Source organism: Erinaceus europaeus, chromosome 2 (genome assembly GCF_950295315.1).
Source record: "Erinaceus europaeus chromosome 2, mEriEur2.1, whole genome shotgun sequence".
Lineage (NCBI taxonomy): Eukaryota > Metazoa > Chordata > Mammalia > Eulipotyphla > Erinaceidae > Erinaceus > Erinaceus europaeus.
Window position 1 is genome coordinate 189,692,751 of NC_080163.1, and position 25,121 is coordinate 189,717,871.

Sequence of the window (25,121 nt, forward strand, 5' to 3'; positions counted from 1 at the left end):
TGGGTTCATTGTTCTTCATAGTTGTATAGTTCTCATTCTCTCTTTTTAAGTATATGTTTTCTTTTTTATATAAATTCTTTTTTCCTAAATTTCATTTGAGAGAGATATAGAGAGGGAAGGGGTCAGATAGAGAAAGAGAGAGGGAGAGAGACACCTGCAGACCTGATCTACCCCTCCTGAAGCTTCCCCTGCAGGTGGGGGAACTGGGGCCTGAACCTGGGTCCTGTGCATGGGGACAGGTGCATCAACCAGATGTACCACCACCTGCACCCTTCCCGCTCATTCTCTATCTCAATCTCTATATCTATCTTCCTACATACCTTTCACTTTGTATCTCTCTCATTAAAATAACTAAATCAATAAAAGGGGAGAAGAAAATAAATTTCAAAAAAAAAATTTTTAATGGGTATTGCCATTGTCCCAGTACTTGGTCTACAGGGAGGATAGGCACATGCATACATACCATGGGGTACTGGCAGGTCATCAGCAGAGGACATGGGTGTTTCCAGAAAGGGAGAAGGGGATCCAGGGGAACTGGGAGGGGAAGCACAAAGATGCTCAGTCCAGATTTCCCCTTTGCCTCTCAATGTCTCTGTGTACCCCACACCTGGAGCTCTGTTGATGGAGGAAAGGGAAATACCCTCTCCTTGAGTTTTCAGATGAATTGAGTCATGTGGTGGGGGGGAGAAGGCATGAGAATACAGGAAGGATGCAGAGGGCACTCAGAGGGGTCCCAGAGGAAGGAGGTAGAGAGAGGAGTCCTGGGAGATATTTAATGATCTCAGAATCCCTTGGCCTCTCCCCACCCAAGTTCCCTCAGTCCCTTCAGCGGGACAGGAAGCGAATCTTGTAGGGTGGAGGCAGCTTGCCCACCCCACAGGCCACAGGGGTGAGATCAATGTCCTCGGGGGCTGTGGTAGTGGTCACGGTGAAGTTCTGCAGGATGGTGGTGAAGAAGAGGAACAGCTCAGCACGGGCGATGCCTTCCCCGAGGCAGATGCGCTTCCCTGTGGGTGCAAAGGGGCGGTCAGTGCACGTGTAGGTGGAGACAATGTCCCCGTCCATCTCACCCCAGGGCCCAAACCTCAGTTCCCCCAGCCTCACATATTTCTCCTTAAATGTGAAATTCTGGTTGCCACCCTATCATCCTATTCTGCATGAATTTAAGGAGTTTGCAAACTCACTACCACCATGTGCAAATCTTTGCAAGGATGAACCATGCACATTTTTTTTTCCAGGTGAGGGGTTTATATGTTCTCCTTGGATTTCAACTGATCTGTGACTCCCTGAACTTGCCCATGAGACCTATAACTAAAATTCTGTCTGTCATGTAAACTTTCCCTCACTGACCCACCAAAAGCTTCCAAAGTATCTTTTCGTTCTTTCATTTTTCTTTTCTTTTTCTTTCCTTTATTTCTTTATTTTTTTATTGCCACTTAGGTTATCACTGGGGCTCAGAGCCTGCACAATGTATCCACCGCTCCTATAGGTATTTTCTTTCTCTCTCTCTTTCTCTTCTTTTATTTCTCTCTTTCTTTCTTTTCTGACAGAGAGAAATTTAGAAGGATGGGGGAAATAGATAAAGAGGGGAGAGAGAGAAACAGAAAGACACCTGCAACACTACTTCATCCCTCCTGAAGTTTCCTTGCTGTGGGTGGGGACCAGGGGCTTGAGCCTGGGTCCTGACATATGGTAATGAGTGCACTCTACTGGGTATACCATCACCCAGCCCCAGTACTATATACCCCCCTTATAAACTATTCTTTATACTCTCAAATTTTCAGGCAAGCGCTTATAACTATAACCAATGCTAGCAGTGACTGGCCCAGAAGCCATGATCTTGCACCCAGAAATCGTAAGCACTTGGCAAGCATTCTTTCCTTTCCTTCCACCATTGCTTCATCGCTGTGATGAGTACCATCCCCCTGGACTGGGGTGCAAATTTCCTGGGGCAAGAGTTTAGTCTCTTGACTTGTTCCAACCATTCCCTTCAGCCCTTCCCTCAAACAACATTGAGTTCGGAATCACACCAGGAACATTTTATACCAAGGTGTAGAAAACTTTAATTTCTTCCCAAAGTTCACTTTACCAAACTGTGTCTTTGTAACATGCATTCTGTTTCTCAACCTGCTCTAGGCTCGCCATGAGGATGAGATAGAACAGTATACGTGAAGCAATGGGCTGGTACTATGGACTAATAAATAAAGGCCTCTCTCCTTGAGCTTCTTAGCTGGGCTGACACGGCTCTCTGGTGTCAGAAAAAGGACTGTGGGTCCATCTTACCTATAGAGAAAGGCATGAAGGCCTCCATCTTCTTCAGCGCCCCATTGGCATCCAGAAAGTGGTCAGGGTTGAAGGTGTCTGGTTTCTCAAAGTAGCTCAGGTCATTGAGAGCAGAGTGCAAAATGGGATAAACTTCAGTGCCCTGGAGAAATGTCACAAGATCAAGAGTTACTGCCACCGTCTCCCAGCCCCAGCCCCAGCCCCAGCCCTTGAGTGAGGAGGGAAGGGGGTGGGGAGCTACAGCATTTAGATTTAATGCTAAAATCAACAGGAAGTTCAGTTTGGGGATGAAGAAGACCCAGGAGAGAGAGACTCAAGGACCCCGCTGGCCTCACCTTGGGGATGACGTGCCCTCGGAAGTGAGTGTCTTTGGTGACAATGTGCGGCACCCCAATGGGGAGAAGGTCCCCGAATCTCTGGATCTCGTGGATGACTGCGTCAGTGTAGGGCATGTTGACTCTGTCATTGAGGACTGGAGCGCGATGGGAGCCAATCACCTGGTCGATCTCCTTGTGGACTCTCTCTGCCACAAGAGGGCGCCAATGAGCCTCCTGGTGAAGAGGAGGTCCAGCAGGGTGTGTTGCATGGACACCCCACAGAGAACCAGCTTGAGGAGAGGAAGAGAAGGAGGAGGTGGAGGAGAACGAGAGCGAGAGGAGGATGAAGAGGGAGAGGAGGAAAGCAACAAGAATCCTCACTCTGAAATCTACTGAATCCTGTGGATTTCATCATCTCCCCTCCCCACCCACACACACACCTATCTTTGACCAGAATTTCAGAACCTGTTAAAGATTCCCCTCTACAAATGAGTACAGAATGAAGATATCAAGTGTGTGTGTGGGAGGGGAGATCAGGTGGTGGCTCGCCTGGTTGAGTGCTCACGTTACAGTGCCCAAGGGCCAAGGTTCAAGTCCCCAGTCTCCACCTGCAGGGGGGAAACTTCACAAGTAGTGAAGCAGTGCTGCAGGTGTCTCTCCAACTCCCTTTCTTTCTCAACTTCTCTTTGTTTAAAAACATAAATATAAGAATCAAGTAATCCAAGTAAATGAATGGACAAGGATGCCTGGATAGATTCTGAATGAAAAATAAAAAGTGTATAGAGGTTAATTCATGAATAAAGGACAGATACACGGATGGATACAGGAGGGGTAGATGGATGGAGAGATGGGTAGGAGGGTAAAAGAACAGAGTTGACTGTAAGTACTGAAATGACAGATTAGCAGATGTTTTTCATCCATTCATTGGTGCCTTAGGGCTTCGTCCAGTCCTGCAGTGCTGCTCATCTAAGGGGCTCACGCTGTGTCTTATTAACTCAGGACACCCAGTTCTGGTTCTACAGCCCAGAAAGAGATCAGAAGATATCCTCCCTCCCCAGCCTACCCACCTCTGATGTGCGGGTACTTGAGCATGAGCAGGAATCCGTAGCGCAGAGTGGTGCTGGTGGTCTCCGTGCCGGCGAAGAAGAGCGAGAGTGCAGTGATGATGAGGTTCTTTTGGTGAAATTCAGTGTTGGGGTTGGACTTCTCCTGCATTGAGAGGAGCAGCGTTCAGCGTTCAGGGGATATGGAGCCCATCCCACGTCCCCCTGCCCCCCACCAACACACACATCTCTGAGAACCTTCCATCTGTTTCTGAAAGTCTCCTTTTACTTTACTTTTCTTTTTTTATATTTTATTTATTAATTTTCTTACACAGAGACAGAAAGCAATGGAAAGGGAAGAGGGAGCTAGAGATGGAGAGACACCTGCAGCACTGCTTCACCACTTGTGAAGCTTGCTTCCTGCAGGTGGGGACTGGGGACTTAAACGTGGGTCCGTAAGCACTATAACATATGTACTCAACCAGGTGTCCCACCATCCAGCTACTTCATTTTACTTTTCTCTTTCCCTGTAAGTCCAACCATATCTCTCTGTGTCTCTGTCCCTACCAATCTCTCTGACAGTCCATCTCTTTGGTGTGTTTGTCTTTCTCTCCCAGACCATTTATCTGCCTGTGTAGGTCTTTCTGTCAGTGTATGTTCTTCCTTATCTACCCCTTCTCCCTCTCCCATGCCAGGACCCCTCTCCCAAGCCCCCACTTTGTCCATTTTGAGCAGGTAGGTGTCGATGAAGTCCCGAGGAGCACTGGGGTCCAGGGTCTCTCGGTGCCTCTCCACGCTGCACCCGATGAAGGCATTGATTTCCTGCAGGTTGTTGTAGACCTGAGAGTGTGTACCAGGAAAGTGCTTCATGACAGAAGAGAAGAGCTGGAACACCTGTGGGGAGACCAGGAGCTCAGAGTCCCCCGGGGCTGAGCCAGCAGATCACAGGGAGAAACAGCCCTCCTGGTCTCTGGCACCTCAGTGGGGCAATGTCTTTCTTTCTTTATGTCTGTCTGTCTGTCTCTCTGTGTGTGTGTGTGTGTGTGTGTGTGTGTGTGTGTGTATACATGTCCCTCATTCACTGATATTATGTCTCCTCCACACATCTGTCTATTTCTGCATCTTCCTTCCTCAGGTGTCTTTCTGATGGTCTCTGCACCACCTCTATTATTATTTTTATTTTTTGAAAAATTGATGTTTAATAAATGATTTTATTATCTTTATTTATTTATTGGATGGAGACAGCCAGAAATTGAGAAGGAAGGGAGAGATAGAGAGGGAGAGAGACAGAGTGACATATGCAGCACTGCTTCTCCTCTCACAAAGCTTTTCTCCTGCAGGTGGGGGCCAGGGGCTCACACCTGGGTCCTTGCACATTGTAACGTGCATTCAACCAGACGCTCAACCACCTGGCCCTGTGTGCCCCACCTCTTCGTCATTCTTGTCCGAGACTCTGAGGTCCCAGGATCAATCCTCAGCATAACGATAAGCCAGAACTGAGCAGTGATCAGGTTAAAAAATAATATTATCCCTTCCTCTTGTTCCCCCTGCCCCACCAACATCCTCCTACCCACCATCACCCACCCTGACCTGGCTGGGGAAGGAGCTGATGAGTGCGAAGCTCTTAAAGAAAAGATCCAGCAGCCGCAGGAACTGGGGGTCACTGTAGGAGAAGCGTTCCCCAAAGACAATGGAGCAGATGATGTTGGCCGTGATGGAGTGAAAGATCAGGGTGGGGTCCTGGAGGGCTCCTAAGAAGAGGAGGAGGAGGAGGCACACATCAGAGGACACAGACTCAAAGGACTGGGGAGCCTTTGGCAGCTCCCCCTTCTCTGTGAGACTATCCTCTGTCTCTCTCCATGATCAAGAGAACACAGGACAATGACCGTGGACACTCACTGGTCCAGAGTCACATGGCTACTTTACTTCCTGCTCTCTGAAGCCCTGTCAGGATGGTGCAGTTCTGTTGCTAAGCCTGTTCCACTTCATGTCAATGGGGGTGGAGGGAAGGGGAGGGGAGGAAAGGTGTGTGTGTGTGTGTGTGTGTGTGTGTGTGTGTGTGTGTCCCACACAGAATGACATCAGGCCTTGGTGCTTGCTCTGCCTTGAAACAGACAGAGCTAAGTCCCAGGGGTGGGGAGTAGGGGGCACAGGCTGGCTTCCATCCATCACGTGTGCAAATGTCCTAAGCTCTGCTCCCCCGCACCTTATTTTGTCACTCCCCCTGGCTCTCATCTCTCAGACTCTAGGTTCTCTCTGGTCTCTAGAAAATTCTCTGCACCTGCCAGCTGGAGTCAAGTTCAGGCTGGAAGATGAGAGTGCTGTGAACCCAGGTCAGTGCAGCCTCCCTGAGCCTCAAGCACTGTCTTCTCTCCTCTGCAGACCCCTTCCTGTGCCTGTCTTCATCTCTTCGTTATTGTCTTTGCATTGAGATGAGATAGTTCTCCACCACTGCACAGGTGTCAGCAGTGCTTTCCCACACTTCTTCAAAACTGTTCCACCACCGGATGAATATGGGATGATCTCACTCTCAGTTGAAAAACAAAATCAGAAGAGGAAACACAAGTAGAACCTGAACTAGAATTGGCATATCACACCAAAGTAAAAGGCTCTGGGGAAGGGGGGCAGAATACAGGTCCAAGAAGGATGACAGAGGACCTTAGGGGGTTGTATTATTATATGAAAAACTGAGAAATGTTATGCATGTATAAACTATTGTATTTACTATAGAATGTAAAACATTAATTCCCCAATAAAGAAATTTTAAAAAAGAAGAAGAAAAGGAAAACATTAAAGGCTGGAGATAGCAATGTGTCCATACCCCTCCCCTACTGGCTCCTGGGCCCCCTCCACCACCCTGTGGCCCCCATTCACCCTCCCTCCCTCTGGCAACCTTCATTCTGCACACGGAATCCAAACTGTGGACTTGGCTAAGCTGCTCCCTGGCTCTGTCTCTATTCCCCATAGAGGAGTGAGCTCACCTAGCCTGTCTGTCTCTATAATCCTCTCTGGCCAATATCTCTCAGTCATTGTTTCTTCCTGATGCTTTGAATGTCTTCCTCTCTGGATCACCTTCCCATTTTCATTGCGCTGCACCTCTCCCATTGTATTCATCCTCCCATCTTTCTTTTCCACTGTCTGTTTTTCTGCCATGCTTCTGTGCTGCCTCTGGCTTTATTGGTTTGTTTGTTTTGTTTAATTTTGCACCAATGTCATCTCTAGACTTCTGCACCTATCCCGTTTCTCCACTCCTAGTGGACTGTTTGTGTTTGTTTATGGCATGAAGAGCTTTATTGATGCAACATCTTCTTTGTTTAGATAGCAGGTGAGAGAGAGCATTGAGACAAGAGACACCACAGCACTACTCAACCACTCATGAAGCTTCCCCCAAGTTTTCATGGTAAGGGGTGCACTCTACTGAGTTGGCTATCTCCCAGTCCCAAGAGTCTCTCTCTCTCTCTCAGTCTCTTTGTCCCTGTTCCTCTCTTACTGCCTGAGTCTCTGTCTCTGTCCTCCCAAACAGTCTCCTGAGAGAGAGCCCTGTTGCCCATCTGTCCCATAAATACCCATTTAGTGAAACTCCAGAAACTATTTCAGTGTTTCTTTGACAACTCCTCTGATGGCCTCTCTTGTCACTAGCAATTCCCTCCAAGAAACAAAACTCAGGTCATCATAGTTGTAATGTCTGTCCCTTCTCTCCCTCTCGTGTCTTTTATTCAAGCCTTACGTCAGCCGTTAATAGACACCATCATTCTACTATTTAGTTTCCTTTGAACAAAATAAACAATGTACCAATCTAGAAGCTTCTTTCTCTGCCTGTTTCATCTCTTCTGGCTCACTAGCTCCCATTACTACTACCCTGACTGCCTCTGTCTCTGTCTGTGGGCTATCAAACACTATCCTTCTTCTCGGCCTGTTTCTCTTTTCCCCAACCCTGGACCCTTCTGCCTTTCTGATGCCATTCCCAGCTCTATCAAGCAGTGCTTTCCTCCCCAACTCAACAGCAGGACTCACCCTCATCTTTCCGCAGCTCCTCCACCAGACACTGAGCCTCCTCCTGAATCCGCTCCTCTATGCTCCGCTTCCCCATCCCAAAGTCCCTCATGGTAGCCAGAGTGAACCGCCGAAGGGCCTTCCAACTCTCCCCATTAGAAAAGATCACCCCTGGGAGAGTAGAAGAAGGAAGGGAAGCAGAATTTAGAGCAAGAGATTCTGACTGGGCCTTCACCCTTTACCCACACTTACATTCCCAATTCCATCTTCCATCCCCTGCACTCCTGGTAACACTGAGGCCCTTACCATATCCCTGGAAGACAGCATCAACCACAGCTATTTTTCCCCGGCCAGAGAAGGCATCAGCATGGTCCACCAGAGCCTCCTTGATGGTCTCTGTCCCACACAGCATGACCACTGGCGTGGGCCCCAGGTACACAGTGAAGACATCTCCATATTTGTCCCGGAGCTGCCAAACACACCCACATCCCAGTAGGGTTGCCACTGGTGTGCACATCTGTAGTCATCCCAAAAGTGGAACTGAAACACTGAAACACTTTTTATTTGTCTTTCTGTTTGTTTTTTTATTGTCACCAGGGTTATTGCTGGGACTCAGTGACAGCACTACAAATCCACTGCTCCTGGCAGCTGTTTTTTTTTTTTTTCCTTTTTTTTTTTTCTTTCTAACTTTCACTAGAAAGGACACAACAAAATTGAGGGAGGACAGGGAGATAGAGATGGAGAGAAAGATAGACACCTGCAGACTTGCTTCGCCACTCATGAAGCATGCCTCTTCTTTGTAGGTGGGGAGCTCATACCTGGGTCCTTGTGCGTCGTAATATGTGAGCTTAACCAGGTACACCACCACCAGGCCCACGCCACAGAAACACTTTCATTACAGATTGATAGAGTCTCCCTCCCAAATCCATTCACTTCATCCTGCCTGGAATGAGCAACTACAGAAGGAACCCATGACCCCATCTGTTGGACGCCCTTAGCAGGACACATGGCTAAATGTTCATAATATCCTACCTCCTCAGACCCCTGGGTCTGGGCAGGTCTCTCTGGCATGTCAAGTAAATACTCGTCCTTCTGATGACCCACCCTCAGCAAATGTCATTTACTTATCTCTCAGCCAGGCTAGGGGAACTACCCTGAACCACCTGATGGGCAGAGATATAAAGGCAAAGAGATGGTCTTCTGGGGCCATTGTGAAATCTGAAAAATTGCAACATGCCCACAGTTGTTTGTAAGACTGCTCAGCATCACCTTCACTCACCACATTATCAGTGTGTTGGTCAAGAATGGACCAAGTCTAAGGGTGGCTCCCAAAAGCCATATCATGTAGCTTCTGGACTGTAGACTGTACCACCTAGGTCTCTTTTTTGCTTATTTTATTTATTTATTGTTGGATAGAGACAGAGAGAAATTGAGAGGGGAGGGGACAGAAATAGAGATGAAGGGGGGTCAGGCAGTAGCACAGAGGGTTAAGCGCACGTGGCGCAAAGCGCAAGGACCAGCTTAATGATGCTGGTTTGAGTCCCCAGCTCCCCACCAGCAGGGGAGTAACTTCGCAGGTGGTGAAGCAGGTCTGCAGGTGTTTATCTTTCTCTCCCCCTCTCTGTCTTCCCTTCCTCTTTCCATTTCTCTCTGTCCTATCCAACAACAATGACATCAATAACAACAATAATAACTACAACAGCAATAATAAAAAAAGAAGTAGAGATGGAGAGAGACAGAGACACAACTGCAGCCCAACTTCACCACTTATGAAGCTTTCCCCCTGCAGGTGAGCCCCCGGGGGCTGAACCCAGGTCCTTAAACACTGTAATGTGAGCACTTCACCAGGTGCACCATCAACTGGCCCCACTCACCTCTCTATCTTTCCTTCTTCCTCAATTTATCCCTATCTCTCTCTCTGTGTGTGTGTGTCTCTCTCTTTTCTTTAACCAAAGCACTAATCAGCTCTGGTTTATGGTGATGTGGGGGATTGATGCTAGAACTTTGGAGCCTCAGGCATCAGAGTCTTTTTGCATAACTATTACGCTATCTACCCCTGTTCCTCCCTGTCTCTGTGCAATCAGTCAATCAAGCAGTCATCACAAGCATTAAATTCACTTAAAATCCTTCGTGCTGATTCTACAAAGACTTGTCACTGATCTTCTGTTTCATTCCTCTGTCCCCTACAATCTTTTCAACAACCGATCACCTAAAAGACAGAGTCAGCACATATTCCTAACATATTGAGGCCCTCCTGAACTTCCACTGCACTGAACATAAGGCTGCAGGCTCCAGTGTGGTCTAGCAGGCCCTTGCTGACATGTCCCCTCTCCTCCCCATCCCACTCATTGACGCTTTACTCCCTCAGATCCATTCTCCATGTTCTCCCTCAATTGTGCAGAACTTACTCTGGTTTCAGTGCTCCTGCCGACACCTAAATCCCTCAGCACCGTCCATCTGCTCTTCCAGGGTCTCGATGCAGACACAGAGCAAGGGCCTCTCCTGCCCACTTGGTCTAGATGATTTTCTATCACTTTCTGAAGTAGCACCTCGCTCTCTTTCAACCCTATCTCTTGATAATAATTTTTCAAAGCAATTTTTGTTTTTACTGGATAGGACAGAGAGAAACTGTGAGAGAACAGGGAGACAGAGAGAGGAAGAGAAATACAAACACCTGCAGACCTGCTTCACTGCTCATAAAGCAGACCCCCTGCAGGTGGGGGGCGGGGGCTTGAACCCAGGTCTTTGCACTTGGTAATATGTGTGTTTAACTGGTTGCACCACCGCCTGGTCCCAACCCTATCTCTTATCCGTCTACTATTTCTTTCCTTCTTTATCTCACATGCCTCGTCCAATGCCACATTGCCAATGCCACATTGCCAATGCCAACAATATAGCCCTCAATGGCCTTCCCATAGAAGATGGCCAGAAAATCATCATTTAAAGACTGAGTGCAGGAATGAGTGGATAAATGTAGCTGCCTTTCAAACCCACAACAACCCTGGGTCCATGCTCCCAGAGGGATAGATAATGGGAAAGCTATCAGGGGAGGGGATGGGATATGGAGATTGGGTAGTGGGAATTGTGTGGAGTTGTACCCCCCCTACCCTATGGTTTTGTTAATTTATCCTTTCTTAAATAAAAAATAAATTAAAGAAAAAAAAAAAAAGAAAAGAAAAGCATTTAGCCTGGGCTGTGCTCAACACTGCTCAAATCTACTTCTTTGGCCCTCAGAAGAGAGTGTTCTCTCTCTCTTTCTCTCTCTCTTTCTCTCTCTCCTCTCCTCTCCTCTCCTCTCCTCTCCTCTCCTCTCTCTTTCTCTTTCCTTTTACCATTTTATTGGGTGGGGTAGTAGTTTACAGTACAGTTTTTAACACATGGGTACAATTTCCCATCTCACTATGTTTGAAGTCTGAAAAAGGCTCCCACCTCACCCCCAGCTCACATCCTTTTCTACCACCATGCACTAAACCCCAATCCTCCTTCCCCTTTCCTGCCTTCTCTCCCCAGAATCCACTGCACTGAATCCAACACAAAAAAACCCAGCCCATGTTTTACTTTGAGTTTTCTCTTCTTTCTTAAGTCCCACCTATCAGTGAGGTCATACCAAATTTAGCCTTCTCTTTTTGGCTTATCTCACTTAGAATGATTGCTTCAAGCTCTGTCCAAGAGAGGATACATTCTTATATCACCATCTTATTGTACAGAGAAGGAAACTGAGACTCAGTGAAGCAGAGTTGAATCTAGAATGTGAACCTGGGTCTGTCTGGCTCCAAAAGAATATGTGGGAGGTTATCAGGGTATTGAGGAGGGAGGGAGTTGAACACAACAAATTTCTGTTCCATTTTGACATCCACCCAACCAGTGCTTTCTCTTTTCTCTCTCTCTCTCTCTCTCTCTCTCTCTCTCTCTCTCTCTCTCTCTCTCCCTCCCTCCCTCCCTCCTTCCCCTCCATCCCTCCCTCCTTCTCTCTCTTTCAACTATAGTAATGGAAGATCCCAGACTCCTACAGGATCCCTGGAGGAGAGGGTATCAGTAATTCTGGAACTCTCAGATTTCTTTTCTGTTTTTATTATTATTATTTTCTTTTATTTTGCATCCAGGGTTATCACGGAGGTTCACTGCCTGCACTATGACTCCGATGCTCCTGGAGGCCATTTTTTCCATTTAGTTTTAATTTTTTCATTGGATAAGACGGAGAAAAATTGAAAGAGGAGGGGAAGATATAGAGGGAGAAATAAAGATAGACACCTGCAGACCTGCTTCACCACTTGTGAAGAAATCCCATACAGGTGGGGAGCCAACGGCTTGAACCAAGATCTTTGTGTGGGTCCTTGTGCTTAGTACTATGCATGCTTAACCCAGTGTGCCACAGCCAAACCCCCTATATTCTTTATATTTGGATAAAAGCAGGGCAAAATCAAGAGGGAAGGGGACAATAGATAGGGAGAGTGAAAGACAGACACCTGCAGACTTGCTTCACTCTTGAAGCTTTCTCCCTGCCGATGGGGGCCAGGGGCTTGAACCCTGGTGCTTGTGCATTGTAATATATGCACTCAACCAGATGTGCCACCACCTGGCCCCTGGAACTCTCAGATTTTTTTTGAAAAATGTATATGGATGTTGATAAGGGGAGAGAGTCCATAATCTAAATTCTCAAGGATTCAGTGATCCCCTGAAAGATTAGCACTGGTGTCAAAGAAACCATGGATTCCAGTTTGTCCTCTGTGAAGTCTCTGTGCTCTGACTGAGGACAAGGGTTGTCCCAGGCTGAGTCTTTCTGTCCTTCCCTCTAAGACGTGGACCATGGAGCTTGGTGGTGGCACAGCTAGTAGAACACACACGTTACAGTGCTCAAGGACCCAGGTTCAAGCTCCTGGTCCCCACCCGCAGGGGAAAGATTTGCAAATGGTGAATCAGGTCTACAGGTGTCTCTCTGTCTCTCTCCCTCTCTATCTCCCCCTTCCCTCTCAATTTCTGGCTGTTTCTAATAAATAAATAAATATAGTAATAAAAGAATTTTAAAAAAGAAGTGGACCATGTCTCCTCTGGTTTTTCTGAGAAGGAGGAGACCTGTAAATCCCCCCCCCCAAACAAAGCAGATCTACCCTATAACATCAGACTAAATACCAAGTCAAAATCCAGTACCGTGGTGATAGAGCAAAGATAAAAAGAATCAAATAATGGACACTTGTTACCTCCACCATGTGATCTTTCTCTCTCTCTCTCTCTCTCTCTCTCTCTCTCTCTCTCTCTCTCTCTCCTTCTTGCTCTCGACAAGTCCCAGAGACAGCAGAGGGTGACCAAGGCAGGTGAAGGGAGACAGAGACACACAGGACAGCTAGAACTGACTGCCTGTGTCTCAGCACTCCCACTGGGCGGTGGGAATAGATCACATGACTACCACACACAACTACTGAACAAGCAATTAGGCTTGGAAAGCCGTGGGTCCAAACCAACAAACAGCCCACAATTATTAGCTGTCATTATCTCACCAGAATGTTCCCTACCTGAGCTCCCATCCACCCACTCTTGCCTCTCCTTGGCACTGACATGGGTCTTTTCTCTATTTGTGACAGAGGAGAAACCTCCCCAATTGGCATTGCCACCCCCAGTTTCTCTCTCTTCCAGGGGTGGGCAGGCACCAAGGGGCAAACGAGGGCAGAGGAACCTAAAGCTCACACCCAGGGCTCATCCCAAACAGCTCTCCTACCCTCTTGGCCTCTCATGGGGCAGTGGCCGCCACTACTGTCTCCGCCCCACCACCCCACTCCATCTCCACCTCCACGCACCTTACAACCACACACCCCCCTCCCCTGAGCCTGGAAAAACACCCCACTCCATCCAGTGAATGCTCCCCAAGTTCCAAGTGGGCAACCCCCCCTTCCTGCCCTGTCTACCTGGGCCTCACCTTCATGAAGGACTTCAGCAAGCCATTTCTATCCATCTGCAGGAGGTTCCCCAGGAAGGGCAGAGGCCAGGGGCCTGGCGGGAGGCGGCCATGGTTCTTGGGGCGACCCCTGACCACTAGAAGCAGGAGGCCGGTGAGGAGAGTCAGAAGGAGGAGGGCACTGAGCTCCATGGTCCCGTGCAGCCCGTCTGCCAGCCCAAGGCAGCCTGGAGTCCTAGAGCAAGTGGAGCCCTTTATCCCCAGCTGCAGCCCCACCCACTTATATCACTTCATCCAACCCCCACCCAGCCTCTTGTCTTTCTCCAGGAGGGAGGATCAAGATAAAACATGCAGTGGGACATCACTCCCTGGATGTTGGCAGAGATGCCAAAGTCCACACTTGATGTTAATACGTTCGTCTTCTCCACAGGGTGTGGTTGAGAGCTGGGCATGCTGGCCTCTACCACTCTTGTGGGATATGTCTGTCTGTGCATCCACACATCCAGCTGTCAATTTTATACAGGAAGGGCTTTCCCATGCATGCTTCTCCTTTTTTAAAAGATTTATTTCTTGAGCTAGGAAGATAGCACAATGGTTCTGTAAAAAATTTCTCATGCCTGAGGCTCTGAATTCATAGGTTTACTCTCCTGCATCACACCGTTAACCAGAGTTGAGCAGGGATCCTGTAAAAATAAAAAAGTGAAAAACGATAGAGGCCAGGCTGTAGCGCAGTGGCTTAAATGTACTTGGTGCAAAGCACAAGGACGGACATAAGGATCCAGGTTCGAGCCCCCGGTTTGCCACCTGCAGGGGGTTGCTTCCCAAGTGGTGAAGCAGGTCTACAAGTGTTTGTCTTTCTCTCCCCATCTCTGTCTACCCCTTCTCTCTCAATTTATCTCTGTCCTATCCAACAATAACAACAACAAGGGCAACACCAAGAGTAACAAAATGGGAAAATGGCCTCCAGGAGCAGTGGATTCGTAATGCAGGCACCGAGCCCCAGTGATATCCCTGGAGACAAAAAAAAGAAGGAGGAGGAGGAGAAGAAGAAGAAAGAAGATGGAAAAGAAAAAGAAAAAGAAAGAAAGGGGTCTGGTGGTGGTGCACCTGGTTGAACTTACATGTTACAGTGTGCAAGGAACATGGCTCAAGCCCCAGTCCCCACCTGCAAGGGGGAAGCTTCACCAGTGGTGAAGCAAGGCTGCAGGTGTCTCTCCTTCTTCCTCTTTCTCTATTTCCCCATACCCACTTGATTTATGGTTGTCTCCATCCAATAAATAAAGATAATTTAAAAAGTAAATTAAATACATATATATTCTTTTTTCCAGATTTCTTTTTGTAAATCTTTTTGTTTATTTATGATTTGATAGAGACAGAGAAATTGAGAGGGAAAAGAGAGATAAAGAGGGAAGGAGACAGATACCTGCAACCCTGCTTTACTACCTGTGATGCTTTCCCCCCTGCAGCTGGAGACCAGGGACTTGAACCTGGGTCCTTGCACACTGTAATGTGTGCACTTTACCAGGTGCACCACAGCCAGCCCCTACATATACACACACCTACACACACACACACACACACATTTCTTTATGAAGGAGAAATAAAGAGAGACACTAGAGTATCTAGTGTGCTGTGGCATGGCCCTGGATTTTCACCTCACACTTCTCTCTGGTAAACAGCAGTGGGGAGCTCCTGGGGGAACAGCTCAGCTAGTACAACAACAAACTTATAGGACTGAGGTTCCTGGTTTGACCAGGCACCGAAGCAGTCCTCTCTCTCTCTCTCTCTCTCTCTCTCTCTTTCCCTTTCCTTCTCTCTCTCTCTCTCTCTCTTTGTTTTATGTGAAACTCTCTTTCTCTCATATGTAAGAAAGGAAACTGATCTATAAAACCTAATGTTGTAAACAAGACTGGGGAGACAGCATAGTGGTTCTGCAAAAGACTTTTCTATTTATTTATTTATTTATTTTCCCTTTTGTTGCCCTTGTTGTTTTTTTATTGTTGTTGTACTTAATAGTGTTGTTGTTATTGATGTCATTGTGTTAGATAGAACAGAGAGAAATGGAGAGAGGAGGGGAAGACAGAGGGGGGAGAGAAAGATAGACACCTGCAGACCTGCTTCATCGCCTGTGAAGCAACTCCCCTGCAGGTGGGGAGTCAGGGGCTTGAACTGGGATCCTTAAGTCGGTCCTTATGCTTTGCGTCAAGCGCGCTTAAGCCACTGTGCTATCGCCTGACTCCCTGCAAAAGACTTTTCATGCATGAGGCTCTGAGGTCCCAGGTTCAATCCACAGCATCACCATAATCCAGATCTGAGCAGGGCTCTGATGTCCGTCTATCTCTCTCTATCTATCTATCTATCTATCTATCTGTCTATTTATCTCCATCTACCTTTCCTTTATTAAAAATAAATAAAATATTTTTAAACATTGTTTTTTTAATATTTATTTGTTCCCTTTTTGGTTTATTATTGTAGTTATTATTGTTTGTTATTGATGTCGTCGTTGTTGTATAGGACAGACAGAAATGGAAAGAGGAAGGCAAGACAGAGAGGGGGAGAGAAAGATAGACACCTGCAGACCTGCTTCACCGCTTATGAAGCAACTCCCCTGCAGGTGGGGAGCTGGGGGCTCAAACAGGGATCCTTAAGTGGGTCCTTGAGCTTCGTGCCATGTGCACTTAACCCACTGTGCTACTGCCCGACTCCCATAAATAAAATATTTTAAGTAGCTTAAAAAATTAAAGGGGTGACTGTGCAGTGGTACACCTACTTGAGAACACATGTTGCAATGTGCCAGGATCCAGGTTCAAGCCCCTGGCCCCCACCTGCAAGCAGAGAGCTTCACAAATAGTGAAGCAATGCTTTGTTTATGTCTCTCCCTCTTAATCTCCTTCTCCCCTCTCAATTTCTCTCTTTCTTGATCCTACAAAGAAATATTATTTTTTAAAAATATGGCATCAGAGTCACTAAGACTTTGTGGAAAGCCACTTTGGTTATCCTAGGGGGAAGAGAGAACATCAGGGAGAGGGGAGAGGGCACCAAACTGTGGTGGTGGGTGTAGTGTGAAACCATTCCCCTGTAATCTTATGATCTTGTAAGCCATTATTAAATCACTAATAAAAATAAATTGCTGATTTCCAGGGGCATAGCCACAGAGTAACAAGGACCAAAAAACCACACCAGGGGGGGAAACAAATAAAGCAGGAAAAAAAAAACACTCAACCTCATTACAACCTATGAAGTTTGAAGAAAATTCACTGAGAGTCAGGTGGGTGTAAACATGCAAGAGGAAGGGGCAGGGAGGAATCAGGAGACGAAGGCAGCTTGAACCAGGAGTTGCAGCCCCAGTCTCCACCAGGAGCAGGGAGTAGCCTTACAAATAAATAGTATCTGTCTGCAGGCGTCTGTCTCGCTTCCCTAACTCCCCTCCTTTCTCAATTTCTCCATCTTATCTAACAAAAAATACATAAGTATTAAAATTAAATGCAAAGAAGTAGGAGAGAAAGAGAGAATCCTTCTTGCTCTGTCATGCACACCCCTTGCTAGACACACACCCTAAACCCAGAAGCTGAGTCAGACTCCTCTGACCCAGGAAGAGTCAGAAGAAATCAAGCATGATCTCTCATAGAGGTGAACCTGCACTTCCCTGACCTTGGAAAGCTGCCACCATGAACTTTCCTGATCTGGTGTCCTGGCTCCTGCTCTTCTGTGTGGCCTGGCAAGGGGTTCAGGTTTTCAGGCCAGTACTGGATGTCAGTCTCACAGAGTAACTCACTTGCTGACATAACTTTCGTAATTATAGGTTTTATGAAATCAAATATAGATCTTTCTGAGGACAATGTAAGGTCCTAGTGAAGCACATTCGCATTAAAAATTGATTGCCCTCTTTCTGACATTTTGCAAAAACTTGTAACAACAGTTTTCTTTCTTTTTCTGTCTTCCTTTGTTTGTCGCCATGGTTATTGATGGGGCTTGATGCCTGCATGGTGATTCCACTGCACCTGTCACTTCCCCCCCCCCTTTTTCTTCTAGAGGCAAAAAGAAATTAAGGGAAGGGGAGAAGGAAAGGCAGAGGGAGACAGCTATAACACTGCTCCAATACTTATGAAGCTTCCCCTTTGCAGGTGGGGACAGGGAATAGCAGCAGACAGGGCTTGAACCTGGGTCCATAGTAATTTGTACTTTCTATGGGGTACACCACACCACCCAAGCCCTAACAACAATTTTCTAAGCAAAATCAAAATTCAGCTTAACCCCCTCTCCAGTTAACCACTGGTCTACTGCTGGTCATTTGAGATTAGCTTTCACTGTCTGTGTTGTACAGAGGAGTCATACAGAATGTAGTCTTTTCTGACTGACTTTCCCCATTCAGTATAATAGTTTTTGTTTTGTTTTGACCCAAGCACTGATGAACTCTGGTTTATGGTGGTGCTGGGGACTGAGGCTGGGGCCTTTGGTGCCTCAGGCATGAAAGTCATTTTGCATGATGATTATGCTGTCTCCCCAGCCCTCTCACTCAGTAGAATTGTTTTGAAGTCTGTGAAAGGGTGAACAATGGCTTCCCAAGTGTAGTGGATGGGTCTTAATCCCAACAGACTGGGGATTCACTGGGAGACAGGAGGTTCAACTAAGTATCATCACATGGGGAGGTCGTCCTGGATTATCCAAGTAGCCAATGATGTGATGACAAGGATCCTTACAAGAGAGAGGCCCCGGGGGCAGGCGGTAGTGCACTGAGTTAAGCGCACATGGCACAAAGTGCAGGGACCAGCGTAAGGATCCCAGTTTGAGTCCCCGGCCCTCCACCTGCAGGGGAGTTACTTCACAAGCGGTGAAGCAGGTCTGCAGGTGTCTGTCTTTCTCTCCCCCTCTCTGTCTTCCCCTCGTCTCTCTCTTTTTGCCCTATCCAGCAACAACAACAGCAATGGCAACAATAAAAATAACAACAAGGGCAACAAAAATGGAAAAATGGCCTCCAGGAGCAGTGGATTCATAGTTCAGGCACTGAGTAACAGCAATAACCTTGGAGGAGAAAATTTTTTTTTAAATGTTCAGAGTGAGCCTGAGGCTATGTGATGATAAGAAGCAGGAGGCTGGAGTGATGGGAAAGGGAACCACAAACCAGGCGTAATGCTGGTAGCCACTAGACATTGGGAAAGGCAAGAAAATATCTCAGAACTCCCAGAAGGGTATCAGCCCTGCCAACACCTTGACTTTGACCCCATGAGGCTGATTTTGGACTCTGCCCTTCAAACCTGTAAGATCAATATGCTGTTGTTTTAATTTCCTACTTTATTGACCATTTATTATAGCAGGACAATATATATTGTACATTGGTGGTAGTCCAGATTTCAGTAGCTGATTTCTTTCTTTTTTTATTAATGTTTTCTTTTTAATTATTTAGTTATTTTGTTAATTTTATTAGTTATTTAACATTAGTTTACAAAATTACATGTCAACAGAGATATAATTCAACACCGTTCCCACCACCAGAGTTCTGAATCCCCAATCTCTCCATTGCAAGCCACCGCAGTTCTCCTAAGGTTGCAGACATAAGTTAACTGTCATCCCTACAACCATCTGTTTACCTTTGTACATAATCGCACCCTATTTCTTCCAGGTCCAATCTTCTCTTTCCCTCCAAGTTACACATAACCCTACTACTACATCCAAATGACCCTCCCATGTTCCTCCTCTCTCCAGTCCCCAGTAGAGCTGGAACTCAGAACCCTCTTATTCTCTCCCTCCTATCACTTCTCCCCTACTGGAAGTATGGATCAAAATTGTTGGGGTAGGGCAGAAGGTAGAAGGTCTGGCTTCTGTAATTGTTTCTGCACTGGACATGGGCATTGGCAGGTCGATCCTTACCCCCAGACTGTTTCTATCTTTCCCTAGCAGGGTAGAGCTCTGGAGAGGCGAGCTTCCAGGACACATTGGTGACGTGATCTGCCAAGTAGCTGGCTTCTTTCTACCACTGAGTACTCCACAGAATGGGTGTCCACAGTGTTTTACCTGTGGATACACTCAGGGCCATTGGGTTATTCCTAACCTGGGCTATTACAAGCCAAACTGCAGAGGCATAGCTCTGCAAACAGGTGTTTTTGCAGGTGCTTTCAATTCTCTTGAATGACTGTGAGGGGGGAAATAGGGTGCATAAGACAGGTGTATCTATTTTATAAGTGACCCCCTAAGTGTTTTCCAGAGTATTGACAAGATTTTACATTCCCACAGGAAATGTAAGCGTTGCAGTTGCTCCACATCATTGTCAACACATTCATCCTATTTCATTACTTCCATTCTGACAGGTGTGTGGTAGCATTGTATTCCTGTTGTAACCTGAGCTTCAGAGTGACCAGTGATGCTAAGCAGCTTTTCTTGTTCTTATGTTTATTTGTATGTCATCTTTGGTAAAGTATCTGGTCAAATCTCGGATTTTTTTTTCTTTTCTTGTTTCTTTTTTTTAATTTATTTCTTTATTGGGGAATTAATGTTTTACATTCAACAGTAAATACAATAGTTTGTACATGCATAACATTCCCCAGTTTCCCATTTAACAATACAACCCCCACTATGTCATTTATCATCCTTCATGGACCTGTATTCTCCCCACCCACCCACCCCAGAGTCTTTTACTTTGGTGCAATATGCCAATTCCATTTCAGGTTCTACTTGTGTTTTCTTTTCTGATTTTTTTTTCAACTTCTGCCTGAGAGTGAAATCTCAGATTTTTTTTACCACTCCAGGCTGCACAAGAGCCTGGATTCAAGTCCTTACCTGCAAGGGGGAAGCTTCACAAGTGGTGAAGCAGGTCTGCAGGTGTCTCTCTTTCTTCCTCTCAATCTCCCCCTCTCCTCTCAATTTCTTCCTGTCTCTAGCCACTAAACATATTAAAATCAATAAATAAGAATATTTTCCCATATGCATCTCCCAATCCAAACCAAATAATATTGCATCTGCCGATCACAACCTAACCAACGCAACGATTGCCACCTCAATATGCTTCACCTCAGACTGTATCCAGAGACTTCACGTGTGGAATGACAACCCTTCAGCTTCATTACTCAGGTGAGACCTTTCCTTTTATAGTACACTCTAATTTCATCTCAGGTAGTTCACTTTCTAACAAAATCCCATAACCTAGATATACACCAGTTTCTGTGAGAGAGAGCTTATGTGCACACGTATCCATAAACTACTGCAAAATATATACCTGAAAGCAGAAGTACACTAGAGTTTGCAGTTCCAGATGCCACCAGGATGCTGGCCAGGCTTCCCTGGATTGAATACCCCACCAATGTGTCCTGGAGCTCAGCTTCCCCAGAGACACACCTTATTAGGGAAAGAGAGAGGCAGACTGGGAGTATGGACCTACCAGTCAACGCCCATGTTCAGTGGGGAAGCAATTACAGAAGCCAGACCTTCTACCTTCTGCAACCCTCAATGACCCTGGGTCCTTGCTCCCAGAGGGCTTGAGAATGGGAAAGCTATCATGGGAGGGGGTGGGTTATGGGGATTGGGTGGTGGGAATTGTGTGGAGTTGTACCCCTCCTACCTTATGTTTTTGTTCATTAATCCTTTCTTAAATAAAAAATTAAAATAAATAAATAAATAAGAATAAATAAAAGATAATTAAGGGTGCAGATGGAATTAAGTTCATTAATATACAGAATTTAAGATAGGGATAAGATATTGAATCACCAGATGAATTCAAAGTAAACACAAATGTCCTTCAAAGCAAATAGAAAAGAGAGACAGGGCTACTGAGGAAGTAACTTGGCAGGCAGAGTGAATAATTTGCATGTGAGAGGACTCAGGTACTCCCAAGTACTGCAGTACCATAGAAGAGTGGTGTCCTGCTCCCTTTCTCACTCTCTTTCTCAATAAATAAGCATTCTTTCTACATACATAGTTAAAGAAAGGCAGAAAAGAAAGGTCATTAAGAGAAGTGCCTATGGAGAGTGGTCAGAGACATACAATATTGCTGGCACTAAAATGGAGAAGGGGCTGCAAGCCAAGGAAAGCAGGCAACTTCTACAAGCTGAAAAGGCCAGGAAATAGACTTCCAACTGCCTTGTTGCCTGTAGACTATTTCAGTCTGCCCTTCCTGAGGAGCATTTTGCAAATAGACCAGAAAAGTTTTCTCAAGTCCTTCCATTTGGTGAGATGGGATGAAGCCATAGTGTGGGAGAGGTGGAACAAAAGGAGGCTTGAGGGGATTGTGTTGCCTGCTGCTGACTGTCAGCCAGCTTTGTCAAAGGTAAGGTGACATACCAGTGTGAAGAACTAAGAGTGCCTGGCAGTCAGAACTGAAGTGTCCTCTGTCCCTCTGAGGATGAGATTGATTCTGATCATCAGAACAGGGTAAGGTGGATCATAAAGTATCTACACTTTTATTCAAGGATTCTCCATACTGTTTTTGTAATAGTGACACCATTTTGCATCCCACCAACAGTATAACATGGTTGCTTTTTCTTTACCATTCCTGGACATTTATCCAGAAGACATGAAAACACTAATTTGAAGGGGCATATGCACCCCATTTCATAGTTGCATCATTCACAATAGCCAAAATATGGAAGCAACCTAAATGCCCATTGATAGATAACTGGACAAAGAAGTTATGGACTCGATGAACTACTACTCTGTGATTTAAAAAAAAGTCAATATTGTATCCTTCAGGATAAAATGGATGGAACTGGATGGATGGTGATTGTGTTTAGTGAAGTAAGTATGAAAGTGAAAGACTACTGGGTTTTGCTCATGTGGGGAATATAGAGAATTAAAATACATGTACATGAAGAAGGAGAAGAACAACAGCAACAGAAGGAGGAGGACGAGAGGAGGAGGAGGGGGAGGAGGAATAGAAATTGCCAACCCATCTCTAGGATCTTGGGAGAGCTATGGTGGTTTTCCTTTGGGAGAAGGAGAGAGGAGGCTGATTTGCCTGTCAGCTGTGCTCTGCAGCTTGGAGGAGGGGCAACAAGAGGATCTGAAAACATGTGGAGAATCTTGAAGAGGCATCGTGCCTGGGGGGGAGGGGAGCTGAGAGGTGGCACACGCAGTAAAGCACACGTGTTAAAGTGTGTAAGGGCCCAGGTGGAAGCCCCCAGTCCCCATCTGCAGGGGAAGACACTTCACAATCAGTGAAGCAGGGCTGCGGATGTCTCTCTCTTCCCCCCACCTCCATCTCCCCCTTCCCTGTCAAGTTACTCTGTTTATATCTAAAAATAAACAAAAGAAAATAATATCAAAGCACTGTGCCACACAGAAAATGTCACACATGAGGGGCCCGGCAGTGACATCTGGTTAAGCACCCATAGTACTAAGCACAAGGATCCAGGTTTGAGCACCCGGCTCCACACACGCAGGGGGGTCGCTTCACAAGTTGTGGAGCAGGTCTGCAGGTGTCTTTTCTCTTCCTCTTTTGTCTCCTCCTCTCTCAATTTCTCTGTCTCTACCAAAAAAAAAAGGGTAAAAAATGGCCACCAAGAACAGTGAGTTCATAGTGGAGGCAAAGAGCCCCAGCGATAAACCTGGAGGCAAAAAAGAAGGAGGAGGAGGAGGAGAAGGAGAAGGAGAAGGAGGAGAAGGAGAAGAGGAAAAGGAAGAGGAAGAGGAAGAAAGGTAACCCAGGAAATTTCACACACTGTGTGCCTCCACTTATAGGAAGTGTCCAGAGGAGGCCTCCCAAGGACGAAGAGCAGGCTGATGGCTGCCCAGGAGCTGAGAGGCAGAAATTCAGGTTGCATATGACCACTGAGGGAAACTGGCTTCCTTCTGGGGCCACGAAAAGGTTTACAACTATATATGCAAGCAACGCATTGTGAATAAACAATGTGCCCCAACCTGTACATATCAAGGTAATTAGTATTGCCTTATCTGAATTTCAACTCAATTGTAAAATATATGTGGGTGTTCTATTTTTTTTTTTTTTTTTTGGCCTGAGCCTGAAATCTGATATGCAGGTGGATCCAAGTTATTGTCTAGGGAGATGATGTCATGGCTGGAAAAGGACCAGAAAGCTGGATCAGGGAAGAAAGTAGCTCCTTAATATGGGAAAGGGGTATAAATACTGTTGACTGTAAACCCCACTGAATTGATGTGATCTGGGGCCCATAATTAGCTTAGGCGCCTGTGTGAACTCTGCATCCCTCTAGATCTGAGCTCACATTCTGTGGTCATGAGTAGGAACATTCCATGCTGCCCCAGTATCGACCCATTTTCCTCAGATGGTACATAGAGTGTGTTGTCTAGCCTCCCTTTGAAGGATGGAACATTCTCTACTGTTGTTGATCCATACTGAGGGCAAGGTCCTATGGGGGCCCACAAAGGGGTCTGTTTTGTTGTTCCTGATAGAAATGACTGGTTTTAATGGAGAGAGGGATTTATTCAAGTTCTAGGCCCATCAAGTCTGTTTGGGAATCTCAGGATTCCCTGATTAGGGCCCCAGCTGGTGGAATGGCCTGATAGTGACTAAAGAGTCATCATTAAAGTATGAACACTAGTATAGCTACAGGCCCTTTGAAATATAACTAAAATATGCCTACTAGCTATCGACAAAATAGAAGACCCCCCCCCAATACTTCATCTGCACTATTCCAGTCCATGATTGTTCAACAATTTGTTTGGCTTTGTATATTAACTCTCTTTTCATCCACCAGGTTCCAGATGCTAGCAGGATGCCAACTAGACTTCCCCTTACAGACAACCCCACCAATGTGCCTGGGAGCTCCGCTTCCCCAGAGCCCTTCCCCACTAGGGAAAAAGAGAGACAGGCTGGGAGTATATATCGACCTGTCAATACTCATGTTCAGCAGTGAAGCAATTACAGAAGCCAGACCTTCAACCTTCAGCATCCCACAATGATCTTGGGTCCATACTCCCAGAGGGGGTAAAGAATAGGAAAGCTATTGGGGAGCTATGGGATACGGAGGTCTGGTGATGGGAATTGTGCGAAGTTGTACCCCTCTTATCCTATGGTTTGGTCAATGTTTCCTTTTTATAAATAAAAATTTAAAAAATAAAAAAGAGCAAGTTGAAAAAATATATATATGTGGGTGGACAGGTGGCAGAGACGCAGAGCTTGGGTGAAGAGTTGGGGTCCTCTGGCTGGGCAGAGAATGAGAATCTATATTCTCCTCTCAGCACCCATGAGACCTCCAAAAGCTGATGCTGTGGTCCAGCCTCTGTTTGTCCGCATGTAAAATGGGCCTGGCCGTTGCCTCCCCACCCCCCAAGAGCACCTGAGCTACTGGGGAGACAGCGTGTCCACACAGACCATGGGGTGCTGCCAGATGGTCAGTGTGGGCTGTTGCCAGGAAGGGAGAAGGCAGTCAGGGAGCTGTGGCCTGGGGGGAGCTGAACAGAAGAGATTCTGAGCTCAGTTTCTCCTTTTGCCCACTCCCAGTGTCTCTTTGCATCCCACTTTTGGAGCTCTATTATCAAAGGAAACAAAAGCACCCTCTTGAGTTTTCAGAAGAGCTGTGTCATTGAGGGGTGAGGGGGAGCACAGGAGACAGAAGAAAGACCTAGAAAGGAGAAGAACACAGCCACCCAAAGGGGTCTCAGAGGAACAAGAAGAGATTTGGAGGCCAC

The 25,121-nt window shown here is 46.4% G+C and overlaps 1 protein-coding gene across 1 annotated transcript; it reads right to left on the reverse strand.

Annotated features, from left to right (window-relative positions):
• Positions 1-775: 775 nt before the first annotated feature.
• LOC103125775 (cytochrome P450 2B11-like) lies at positions 776-13,776 on the reverse strand. Its single transcript, XM_007536600.3, has 9 exons — positions 13,548-13,776; positions 7,943-8,105; positions 7,658-7,807; positions 5,234-5,394; positions 4,361-4,537; positions 3,668-3,809; positions 2,619-2,806; positions 2,284-2,425; positions 776-1,007 (listed from the first exon to the last, which is right to left on the reverse strand). The coding sequence occupies exons 1-9, from the start codon at positions 13,716-13,718 to the stop codon at positions 826-828; spliced, it is 1,476 nt and encodes a 491-aa protein (XP_007536662.1). The 5' UTR covers positions 13,719-13,776; the 3' UTR covers positions 776-825.
• Positions 13,777-25,121: the final 11,345 nt, after the last annotated feature.

Bases quoted from the DNA above. Each gene is read 5' to 3' on its own strand.
- LOC103125775 (XM_007536600.3), bottom strand. From the start codon at position 13,718: ATGGAGCTCAGTGCCCTCCTCCTTCTGACTCTCCTCACCGGCCTCCTG. The intron at 7,808-7,942 runs GTAAGGGCCTCA...CTACTCTCCCAG, and splicing joins TGCTGTCTTCCAGGGATATG to GGGTGATCTTTTCTAATGGG. The intron at 5,395-7,657 runs GTGAGTCCTGCT...TCCTCTTCTTAG, and splicing joins GGAGCTGCGGAAAGATGAGG to GAGCCCTCCAGGACCCCACC.